This window comes from Elaeis guineensis, chromosome 3 (assembly GCF_000442705.2).
Source record: "Elaeis guineensis isolate ETL-2024a chromosome 3, EG11, whole genome shotgun sequence".
Lineage (NCBI taxonomy): Eukaryota > Viridiplantae > Streptophyta > Magnoliopsida > Arecales > Arecaceae > Elaeis > Elaeis guineensis.
In genome coordinates, this window is record NC_025995.2 from 82,536,173 (window position 1) to 82,549,255 (window position 13,083).

The 13,083-nt window shown below is 36.6% G+C and overlaps 1 protein-coding gene across 1 annotated transcript; it reads right to left on the bottom strand.

The window, feature by feature from the left end:
- Nucleotides 1-868: 868 nt before the first annotated feature.
- Nucleotides 869-10,532, bottom strand: LOC105041927 (PHD finger protein PERSISTENT TAPETAL CELL 1). The gene is made up of 6 exons (XM_029263812.2): nt 10,241-10,532; nt 9,751-9,899; nt 9,038-9,273; nt 5,257-6,593; nt 2,326-2,539; nt 869-998 (listed from the first exon to the last, which is right to left on the bottom strand). The coding sequence occupies exons 1-6, from the start codon at nt 10,530-10,532 to the stop codon at nt 869-871; spliced, it is 2,358 nt and encodes a 785-aa protein (XP_029119645.2).
- Nucleotides 10,533-13,083: the final 2,551 nt, after the last annotated feature.

Below are 13,083 nucleotides of genomic sequence, written 5' to 3' on the forward strand. Positions count from 1 at the left end.
ACCGTATAAAACCAAAATTTGTTTGATAACCCGTAATAAAATAACGGTGCTTTATGCTTGCAGGCCAAAAAGTTGCTTTTAGAAAAAGATTAGAAAGCTTAAGTATGGCTTATGCTTTTATAATTTGCATTATTTCCTTACCGGACAGTGGATTTACCTTATCCAAGCACCATTTGGTTGACAAATTTTACCGATTTATTATATAGTTTGGTTGTTGAACTTAATAAAAAAAATATATTTTCTCCTTTTTCTATAAGACCCATTTTGTAGACAATTGTATTTTATAATTATCTAGCTCAGAAAAATTTTTACAGCAATAAACAGTCTCCCAAAGTTGACATATTAAAGGAGCACCTGAATTTAATGACTTCGAAGCTAATCAACTCGTTATAGACTCAACTCATCTTGAAGTTCCTAATTTGAATCAAAATCTCAACAAAGTTGGATTTAAGCGTGTCATAGTTGAATCCATTGACACCAAACAGTTACAAGAAAAGAAATTTCCACATATCTATCTATTACCAAATACAAAATGGAAAACGAATGCTGCTTTTGATGGTTTATTTGGAGAGACAGAAATGTTGGGTTTATTCCTTAAAAACATGTTGTGTCAAGAAAAATGCTGTTGGTATTGGGTTTATTCTGAGAGACATAAATGGAAGACTTATACATGCTTGGTTTGTCGATTCCACTGCTCTGATCTAGAAGTAGAACTTCATGTAGCATGGAATGGTCTCTGTGCTGAACCTATCAGGACTATAATTTGGTTCAAAGGGTACTTTTCATCTTCTATTCCTGGATCAACAAACTTCCTCCAAGTAGGTTTTCCTTCCAAAACCCTTCTTCTAATATTCCTTCGGAACATATCTCAGTCCCCAGTTTTGAACCCCGGATGTTGGTGCTTCAATACTAAATCCATGCTGGCTGAATGAGTGTTAGATTTTAAGGACATTAGTTCCGCTTTACCATTTTCTTTGCTGTCCTTGAGGCTTTGGTCCCTGCAACCAAAAGAAAAAGTTAAAAAATGTGTCATTATAGCGCTTTATAAAGAATTTGTGGAAAGTAAAAGCAAATCCAAATTGTAATAAGTCAAGACCTCAACTTTGATTCTGATAAATACCCATATTTATCCAATGCATAGCTGATATGGGACTGAACACATACTTGCATAAGTCTTCATATACATTTTTTGTCTAAGTTTTAGCATTCCTGTCAAACTAAAAGATTAAATTATTACAATCCAAATACAAATAGCATGATCAATCTATTGACAATCCAAGTGAGTCCATGCTCTAGCATTTCTAGTCCATATGGATCATGGGTTGGATTCACTCTAGTACCATTGGCAATAACCTAAGATCTCATTCAAAAAAACTAATCAGAACATATTACTTAGATTCCTTTGTCCCATATAAATACCTAAAATTTATCCAATATATAGTATATATGCTATTATTTGGATTTCTTATCTAGTACATAACCAATGTGGGCATATGTTTAGTTCCATAATAGCTAAACACTTGATAGATCTTAGATATTTATACAAAATCAAAAAATTCAAATAATATCTTTTGATTAGTCTTTTTGAATAAGATTCTAAGTTGTTACAAAATAGTATCGGAGTTGTATTGGCCTGTGATATATATGAATGGACTACGAGGGAGCACAAGTCTATTAAATTCTCGTCTAGAAGTTGCTTGGCATTTCCATTTATTCTTTGCTCATTGACCCCAAGGAACATGGAGGGTTAAAGTCTTTGAGACCCCATTCCCTTCTTTTATTGATATTGGATTGCTGTTGCGACGGATTGGTCATCACTTTTCATGCCTTCCACTGCCATCTCCTCATTAACCACCACCTTCTTCTCATAATTTGCATTCTCCCAATCAAAAAAATCACGATTCATGAATACATGTCATAAAAAAGAGAACAAGACAACTAAAACAAATGGGTGTAAAGCATCTAGGGTTAGTGGATGGAGGGTTCTCTTCTTTTTCCCTTTGCCATGTCTTTACCAGTCCCTTCCACCCCTCCTCTCTTCTTTTGGTTGACAAGTCCCTTTTTGGATGAGCCACCAGTCCATGTGCTCCCATCAGCCTCACTCGTGGTGGTGGATCATCTCACATGAAAGACAAAAATAATAAAACAAAAAGAGAGAGAGAGAGAGGGGGAGAGAGAGGGAGAGTGGTAGCATGTCACACTGAGAGGAGTTGGATAAGAGCTAAGGAGGGTCTGGATACAACGTAAAAGTAATGTCTGAGTGTGACAGAGACAAAAGGAGGTGCCCCCAGGAAAAAGAAGGATCTAAAGAAGACTTTGTGGTACAGGGGTTCAAATAGTTGTATATGGGGTGGTTGTTTTCCTTTCAGCAAAGATAGACTCAAATCATTCAAGGAGGTTGGGGATCCTTCCATTTGGGCATCTGGGTCCATAGGCTCATTGGTCACTGCATCTGTGTAAAGCTTGGTAGGAGCTCCTTTATTAAAGGGCCTTGTGTGACCACAATGTAGCCACAAAACAAGCCATGTGATGCCCCTACCTATAAAATGGAAAAGTCAAAACATTGGAATCTTTGGGATAAGCTCCTCCTTTTACAAATGGAGCCCCACCTTGGGTCACTCACTAGTCTCATAGCTTCTGAATCACTTAAAAACATGACCTTCTTTGTGATGTGGTGACTGGTGACCAGGGAACTACCCTCTTTTGAGGGACTTGATGTAGGTTTCTCGTAGGTTGCTTTTTGGGCTGTTATTTAGTGTAGGCCACCTTTATAATCTAAAAACAAATACTTTTCTCTCTTTTTCTCTTTTTTCACCCATGCAGGTGTGCATGATGTCCATGTCTGCATGTGCATGTGCATGCATGCACATGTTTTGTTGTATGTTTCCAAGATGTTATAATTAACCTAGATGGAGTTTTTTTTTTGTTTTTTTTTTTCTTTTTGTTATGCTTTTGTTGTGTGTGCGCATGCATGCGTGCATGCATACTCGAGGCATGTGTCTGTTCGTGAAGCATATTTTATTATGCTCCTTTATATTCAAATTGATAATATGATGTATTATAAGTATAGAAACATTTAATCCTTCTTTATGTGCACTTCAGTATTTTTTTTTGTCTCCCTTGGATCGGCTGGAGATCTTACTCTCAATCTCCTATTAGCTGAAAAAGAGCTCTCCGACATTTTAAAAGTCGACAATCTGAACAGACTGTAGTTGTTATAGGAAACTACAACCAATGGTTCACCAAATAAATCCCCTGGACATGAATATGGAGTTGGTAACCCATATATGATGGCACTAGTTATATACCTACCGTTTTTCTCAGATAATTATTGGAATCATGAGACAATTGCAAGCCATGGTGTAGTACCCAGGGCCAAATTAAGCTTAGCCCAAGTAGAAGTAGGTAGCCAGATAAGAATATTGGTGGGCTAGGATGCCTTTGCTAATGATCTCAAGGCAGCAAGATTCTTCCTATTATCACACAAAAAATTATATCTTGATATTTATGAAGAATTTCAACATGAAATTTTATCCAGGTAATGTGCATTATGTACCTTTAAGTATATAAAATTTTGTGAATTTCTGAAATCATCCGGTAGGTCAAATAATTAGATGAACTCATCTATTCTGCAGAAACTGTCAGTTTCCAAAGTGGATATTGGAGTAGTCCCAAACCTGGCAAAGAATCAGTATTTTCACATAAAATTTGGTAAATTATGGTCTTAATAGTGTGATTCAATTCTGGAAAGTATCAAATTTAATTTGATTGGTATATATATATGTTGATAAAATTTCAAGATTTTCCTTGCTGGTTGCTAGAAAGACGGGATTTGAAAGTCTGAAATGCTTGTGATTGTTACGCTATTAAGAGATGGAACTAGACTAGAAATTTGGTATGTTAAAAGTGGGGTTAGTTTAATGTTTTACTGAAAATTTCATGGATATATATATTGTGAGGATTGAAAATACTCAAATCCAAAAATTGTGTCATCAAATCATGAATGTAATTAACCTACATATCACTTAGTATTTCAATATGGTTATTGTTTGAAAATTATAGAGAATTATTGGTTACCTGAGTATTTACCTGGAACGTGTGTTTGATAACTAATCAGTTCTCTTGATGCCTGTCATGGGGTGTGATAATATATATATATATATATATATATATATATATATATATATATATATATATATATATATATATTTATCATTGATATTGGACAATAATCGGGATAATATATTAGTGATGCTCTGTCATGGGGTGTAAGCATAACATCTTGTTATCGGTGCCCATGCATGTGGTGTATGAGTGAAATCTTGTATTCATGAGCAGTCAAGAGGCGTAGGCATGACATATGATTGATGCCTGATCATGGGATGTACACATGACAAAATATTAGTAATGCATGATCAATGGGTGTAAATGTGACATGTTGTTATTGATGCACAGGTGAGGCATAACAATGACCTGTGATCAATACGCAATCCCAGGGCATAAGCATGACAATGTAGTACCTAGGCCCGGTCATGGAGTATAAGCATGATATCTTGTAGAAGCATGTCTCTTGAAGGCTAAATGCCATTGTTAATGGAAAGGTAGCAAGTGTTACCGCACTACCCATTTTTGGACCCAAGGGATCAAACAGCTAATGGCTTCTTTATAGATCTAGATCATGGTACACCTGTCATGGAGGGGCCGCTGTGCCTTACCGCAGTTCTCAAAAAGGTTTCTTATTGCAACTCTGGAAAGGTGGCATTGCTAATTTATTGATTCACTCAACTCTCCTACACGTAAGGTTCCATCATTGATGACCTCTTGTTCTAGACAAAGAATTGGTCTTTAAATTTCCATTTTATGCTTGAATAGTCCTCCAAATCTGGCTTGCTTTCTTGGTTGAAGGACCACAATATTTCGTCAGTCAAGCTTCCAAGGGACCCAGAGTTGCTTCAACCGGATGATATGTCTCATATATAGATGAAAGATTTGGGACAGCAGAAGGCATGACTGCTCACCTGATTGGATCCACCCTATATCTTCCCCAATTCTATGTATCAGCATTAAAATCAGACATCTATAACCACAAGCAGCAAGTAATACCAGGCAACATTATAATTATCTTCTTAATAAAATGCATAGTACTTCACTATAATTCTAATTTATCATCAGACAAGCCCTCAACTACTACTGAATCATTGAAAATGACCACAATCTAATGGTGAATAGAAGGTAAGGAAACGATGTCATTCTCACACGGACTACAAAGAAAGACATGAGGAATGTCCTCATTATTTGGGATTCTTACGCATCGAGTATGTTGCCAAATTTCGCATATATCGCAGCAAACCATCCGTTCACCATCCTCCTCCCTTGCACCACATAGACAATCTACCATTCCATTTAATTTTCCTCCCTCATAAATCTCCTCTTCATTCTTCTCAATTCTTCCCTCAACAATGATGCTACTCCCTGGCTTGATCTCCTCAGAAACCAAATCTGAGTCCTTGCCCTTGACATCGATCAACTTCTCAGCTGTGAAGCTTTTCAGACCCCAATAAGTCTCCCTGAAGTATCTCTCAACCTCCTCCTTTAAGTAATTACCTATCCTTGCATGAATAGGTACAGCTACTGTGTCATACGGTGGCAATTCCTTCATGATACTTTCCTCTTTAGTTTGATCATTTCTGATCCGGACCTTGCACATTAGTTTCATAGGTCCATTGCTTTCAACTTCCCTAATTGGCGGGAATCGTTCTCCGTAGTCCTTCACCAGGTGTTTGATATCAAGGATCATTCTTACTGCCATTGGAATGGCACCAAATATACCTGTGGCTATTGTTGGCCTTTGCTCTTTGAGGATGTGCTTGTACAGATACAACATGTCTCTCATGATCTGCACCCTTGTAATCTGGAATCCGACCCTCGTCTTCGCAGGACCACCCGATGGCAAACCATCGAGGTTAGGAAATACACTTGGAATGTCTTCCAAGCAGTATTCCAACACTTTGGTCACTGGATTCACCATTCTTCGAACAATGCAGTTCCCCACAGTGTGGTTTCCTAATGATTTGAGCACGTAGTCAAGCAGACCTGTGTCACCGATGTAGTTTCTAGCAGCATCCCTGACCTCTTGCCTTGTCACCCATTTGAACTTGGACCTTTTAAGTGCTTCCACGATCACCTTAGCAGCCATCTCGACACGCTTCGCCGACCATCTGCATGTGGCTTCGGTTATAATTCCATGGTAATCCATGGCAGTGACAGATTGTTGGGGTAGGCGTGCCTTCAGTTCAATCATGAAGTGAAAGAGTTCACCTAGGGTTCGAAGTGTGTGACTGCAGACCATCTGATATCTAGTGACAATCATTGAGATTTCATGACCAGAGAAGGTGAGGTGAGGAATTAAAAGGCAGAGTGGAAGGGCTTGCAAGGCTTCAAGAGATTGTTTGTACATTTGATGAGTGATTCCATAGCTTCCATGGCCAAAGTTGTAGCCCCATTGTCCAAACCAAGACTCACCATAGGCCACCCCATGGATTAACCTTAGCTCCATGGTTCCCTTCCTTGCCTTGTCAATCAAGCTCACCTTCCTTCAGAAAATAGAGTAGATAAAATTCAGCTGAGTTTTTTTTTTGTCTAAAATCATCACATGAAGTTTATGGTGTGAATTCTCTAGAAATGAGTTTAGTAACAATAGGAAGAACCAGGCCAATCTATATTGGACATGCATTTCATTTAAGGCCACAGTTTTTACATTCAGGATGTATGGCAAATCAAAAGGTGTGGAGCTGGAAGGAGGGAATGCTTGTGTAATTAGGATTTCTGTAACCAAAAATCATGTCTTCTCCTAATTGCAATTATGATCTCTAAATCTGAATTTATTTTGGTACGACATGAATCTAAACAGATGGTTTCTGAAAGTTATGGACTTATAGAGAAAGCATACATCCATGTCTGGCCTAGATTGAAAAAATATTGAATAACTTCTAATTTCGTTGGAAAACTTTATATGGGGATGTAGTTCAAATGGTAAAGCACCCGCTTTACATGTGAGATGTACAGGATTTGATACCTTGCATCTCCAATTGCTACATGTTTTTATTTTTTTAGCCTCAAAATTATTTCATGAAAAATGAAATAAGGTGAACTTTTACTACTCAAAATAAAAGAGGGAGAAAAACATAAAACAATATTGATGTTGACATAACAAAAATAACAAACTCTTACAAAATTATTTTAATAATATAGAATTTTTATCATACTCATGATATATAATAACACATTTAAACCAGTGAATCTTATGATACAAGGACTGATCGGGGTAAAATAAATTTCACGAAAAATAAAACAAGGTGCAATGCCTCTAGGACAACCAAAAAAAAAAAGAGGGAAAAATAATATTTATGACATGGCGTACTTGATTTCTTTAAGGATTTTTTCTGAATGTTGGAAAGGGTACAATCTCTTCTATTTATTGCATACCTAGACATGCATGGATTTTACTGTGAGATTTTTTTAACATTTTTTAAGGTGGTACTTGTCAATCCTAACCATCCATTTGAGAAGGGCTTAAAATATAATTTTTCATATAATCCGGGTTCATCGGAGTCATCAGAGCGGCGCCGATTACGGTAATATGTGAATGGTAAAAGCAACAACGGAGGTAGATCATGCGGAGATGGACTGTCGGAAACAGTGGCTTGGGGCTGGAGACGGGAAGGTGGTAAAGAGGTGGCAAATCAGAGTCTTGAAACTATCTTGATAGAGGATTGTCCTTGGAGTACAATGGTGGGGGCCAGCGGGTGGAATGGTATTGTTAGACAGTCTTGGAGGCAGAACATGATGGCAGGGGAGTAGCAACTATAATGGATGTGGATGCCACATGTGGCTGAAAAAATTGCCTGGAGAAGGACATTAAAGTGGGGAAGGCAATGAGGAGGGGGTTTAGATTGATCAAGAGAGAAAAATGGGAGGGGATCAATTATGATCCTCCAATTTAGTCCAAATTAGGGTATTTGCCATTCGTACATAGGCTTCTCACCGGCTTTAACCGGTTGCAATAAGAAATATTCGGGGTATTTTTATACGGTGGACCGTAGAGAAAAATTTTAAAAACTATTCTATATAGATTTTAAAAAGTACCATATCAAAAACCTAGACACAAAAATACACATGCATGCACATATGTATAAAGGCACAACACCAATAGATCCAATTGCTAGATGTGATCTCTAAATTATTTCCTATCCAAAAATTATATGATTTATAAGGTTGATATATTTTAACCTAGAAGTTTTAGGTGTGAAATATGAAAGCAACCTCTCCATGCGTAGGGAAAAAGTTATATATATCTGATCCTCTCCAAATCCTATAATGGAAGAGTCTCATATAGGGCTGAAATCAGATCAGATACGAATTGGATACCAGCACATATCCATATTCATATTTGTTTTGTTTGACAAATACAAATATAGATATGGATATTATTCGGATGTAAAAATTTATATGCATATTTGTTTTACATAGATACGAATATAATTTAGATACGGAAAGTATGGATGTAATTATGGATAGAACTTAGATAATTAAACTTTCAAAAATATTACTAATTAGATGATAAATCAAGCTAATAATATGTTTATATAGTTGTATATTTTTCTTAAAAATTAATAAGTGCTATCTAAAATTTCATAGGATTACGTATATATTCAGATATAGATCAGATAGTTGTTTATCCATATCCGTATCCATTTTTCTTTGACAGATATAGATATAGATATGGATATTAGTTAGATCCTCAAATTTTTATCTATATCCAGATTGATTCGGATATGAAAACGAATCCGGATAGATAATATCCATTTCACTTTGAGCCTTAGCCTCATACATGCATACACATGTTTCACAACCAATTCCAAAGTTAGGGTACCAAGTTTCTAAATTAGTATTGTTTAACATGTATTTTTTAATTTTATGTTTACTTTTCCTTTTTCCTCCTTTTATTTCAAATGGAAAAGAGAGGGTAGTGTGCTACCTTACTTGTAATGCACTGCATATTCGATCCCATAAATCTAGAATTTGATGACCTGAAACAAAATAAGAACCTCCTTCAAAGCCATTGATGCAAAGCAGATGCCCAAAACCATTCGAATGAATAACGCCATGTAGTAAGTGGCCTTCTAAATCCTGTGACTTTGATCCTGTTGTTGCTTTCTTGAACCCCTCACTGCTAACCTTGGTGCTGAGATCCTTCGCTTCTGTTATAGTATCCTTTGAAGGTAACACAAAGTGATATCTCTTGTTGCAGATCATATGGTGACCCCAACCTACAAGGTGGACCTCTCAAAGGAAAACAAATCATAATTTCTCCAAAGAATACGAGTAAATTTCCTTGAGAAGATTAAGGTAGAATAAAATGTTTGAAATCCCCAAGAAAAAGAAGTAAATGTTTGGACTTAATGGAAATGGAACCTGTATTTTATCAGATGTGATTACCAAGTAAAATTTTTATCAAAATGGCCTTCCATAGATTAGCTATGAAAGCACAACTATTAAAATTTAGTATATCGTTGATATTCATAATGTTGACTCAGCTCTGTAATATTTGTAATCCACTGGTGATAATTCAAAGTTTCATAATTCAACTCACAACTTCTTTTTCTTTTTCCTTTTGAGTGGCAATTGTTTGATCAACAGGGTTTCATTTCATGAAACGCAAGACAAACCAGTTAAGAATCCAACAAGTACCATGGTAGAGTTGGAGAGGCAAAGGCATGCAAATGAGTGCATGAAGAAAGAATGAGTCTCAGGAACTGATAGTGAAGTAGCAGAAAGCCTGCTAAGAAGATAACCAAGCAACAAAGGACCGAAGAGTCCAGTAAGATTCTCTAAATTTCCTTCCAGAAAAGGTCATTCAGAAAATTCACCCTAGACAATTGGCAATTATATATACAAAAAAACTTGACGTAATGTTTGTTAGTTAGTAATCCAGCCCTGAAACGACTTACATGTTCTGTTACATTTACTGGGTCTGAGCTCCAGTGCAAGGGATTCTCATGCATTTTTATTATATTTCTCTTCATCTTCTTCTCCATAGTGTTAGATTAGCAGAAAACTTTGGCTCCTTTCATTATTCATATTAATTAACTAAGTCATAATTGAGTTTGATATTTAGATGATTCAAATTCAGGTGAACAATAATTAAGACTAATAAACTAAGATGCCCATAAGATAGTACCAGCACAACGGCAACAGTGACATCGGCGGTAAAGTGACATTTCAACGAATTCTTCGACGACGAACAGCCTTAAAATTGTTGGAGGATGGCCATGGACTTCGAGCTGGAATGATCGAAACTTCATACTCTCATGATCAGAAGCCTCCAGATGCCCACAGCCAAAGAGGGATTCAATGTTCTCTTGGAATGTGCCATTGAAATGGGTTGGCTGTCCAGGCTCACCGAAGGAATCAAACCTATAGATTTGGTCCCCCCGCTTCCTCTTTCTTGGACCTCCAAGGCTGATGTGCATCTTTCCCATGAACAGAATCTTAGAGCTGAAGTGAACGTGAGGCTTATTTAGATGTGCATGAACAGAAGACATAAGTCTATAAGTTTGATCACACACTTAGTGCCTAACTATTAAATTTGAAAGGAACCAAATATGCCATGCCTTATCAAATAGGTTTGCATGACTACTTGCTTTCAGCATGATCCATTTCTAAACTCCAAATAGACCTTCGATCATATCGCGGGAGCCTATGGTATGATGGTAGGTTCGAGTTTTTTAATTGAACCATGCTTTCTTTCATGCACCTCTCACTGGTGAGAAAGGTTCGTAGCTATCACCTGGAGAGTCATCAATTTCTCCATAGTCTCCGATATTATCTCAAGGAAGGAGGGATGAACGAGGATGGAGAGAAATGAACTATGCCTTGGCTAACTGATTGCTGAGAAGTTATTAGTTTAAAGAGTCATCCTATAGGAGTTGATTATTATTCAATTTAGGAGAATGAGATGCATGTTCTATAACTTGTCCTCTATGTTTCTTTGAGTTAGGTGGCTAATTGAGCAGAGGAAGACTGCAGGGAAGAACAAAATGGAAGAGATTCAATCTGGAATCCACATTTATAGTTTGGAAGAAAATGAATTTGAGGGGAAAAAATTGTCACATGATCACAAGATTGGCACTAGGAGAAGAAGTCGAACCTTAATAAAAATGAAACCATGTTTTACGTGTTGCTAAATTATAATTACATACTGGGCTAGGGCTCCGGGTCTTGAGTTGAATCTATATAGGCTTGAGTTATCTCAGATTGCATACTTGCTTGGTCCAAGATGTGAATTTTCTAGATGTTATATTCCCTTTGAATCCAAAGTGATGGTAGAAGTTGCATGCATCCTGTTCAGATTCAAAATTGTTATGCTCTCTACAAATATAATCAATATGCATTTCATGAGAATTGACCATGCTTTGATCAACTTGATTTTCTTCCATAGTTCCCCTAAATAAATGCGTACATCCAAATGTTAGTCATATTAAATGTGACAAGAAAGTATTTATCTATGAAGGGCCAAATTTTTTTTTGGATCAGCCTGAAGAGGGCTTGGACCCAATTCTCACACACGTGCATGGCAGATGCTCGTGGAACAAGAAGACTCCTAGCTAGAGGAAAAGGGAAACCATGCTAAAGCCCTAGAATCTTGTCTATAAAGCTTGCATCTCCCTTATGAACTTTCTCACTAGAAAAATTCGAGGAAGATCACTGCAAATTTTAAGTTCTATTGGATGAGATTGTCTTCGATTTTCTTCGTCGATCTAATTGTGATGCCTCATCGGACTTAGGTGAGGACCTAAGCCCTTTTTTTCCTCTTCCCTCTAATTCCATGGTTGTCAACCCACTTTGATGATCTAGTAGCTTGTCAGAAACCATGCTTCAAATAGAGGTGCCCTGTTTCGACCTTTCTTCTCTTGTTTCATAGCTGTTGATCTGTTGCCCAGAGGTAGCAATCTAAGAGGGGGGGGGGGGAATAAATTGGATTGTTTAAAAATTTTAATCAAATTTACTTTTTAAACAATAATGTTTCTCAATTTAAAACTTAACTAAGTACTTGTGATATGATCAATATGTGCAGTAGCAAAAGCAAATGATCAATAAAATTTTGTAACTAATAATCTAATGAAAAGCAAGAACTAAAAATAAGTAAAGCAAGAAAAGCAAGAGAGTGAAGAGAGCAATGCACAATTATAAATACACAGATTTTATAATAGTTCGGTGCAATCTGCATCTACGTCCACTCTTCAAGCTTTTCTTGAGATTTTCACTATAATTCTCTATTGATTACAGTGTATTTTTTTTTGGACTCACAAATAAAATTTAGTTGGTTTTTCTGGATCATCAACTAAAATCTTACATCGTTAGTTTTTTGGGCTCACTAATAATCTAGTTGATCTTTTGGACCAACCAACGAAAACCTTATACTCATCCAATTACGGGCTTGGACTGACCTAATCTTCAAGTTTTTTTCTCCTCAAAGAAACTTGTAAAGAAATTACAAAACAAGATAAAGATTTCAGTTCAAATAAAAATAAAATAATGAACTCTTTTATACTTGAAGAAGAGGCTGAAAAGATTGCTCGTTTGAAGCTTGATTTCTCTTTTTTAAATATTGAAAGGATGCTTAAAATGCTGTAGATGATTGCTCTTGAAATGCCCTCTGAATTCAGCACTTAAAATCTCTCTTTTTCTTTCTTGTAGATATGTAATGTGGCTTACTCTTATACTTGAAGATATCTCATTTTAAGCTCATATTTCCTCAAAAACTTGCTTCCAATTTGATTTTTTAGCCTTAAATATACTTGGAGATGGCTGGAGAGTGAGTTCTAGCCATTGAAAGCTCTAAAATAATCATTAGAGTGGAGAAATAGCCGTTGAGCAACGGTCAAAAAACTAGCCGTTCAGTCTATCAGGAGCCATCGAGTCGGCTCAAACTGATCTCGAGTCCGCTCGATTTGGATTCGAGCTGGCTTGAGCTTATTTCGAGCTGGTTCGAACTAAAAAATTAAGATTCAACTTTCTGAA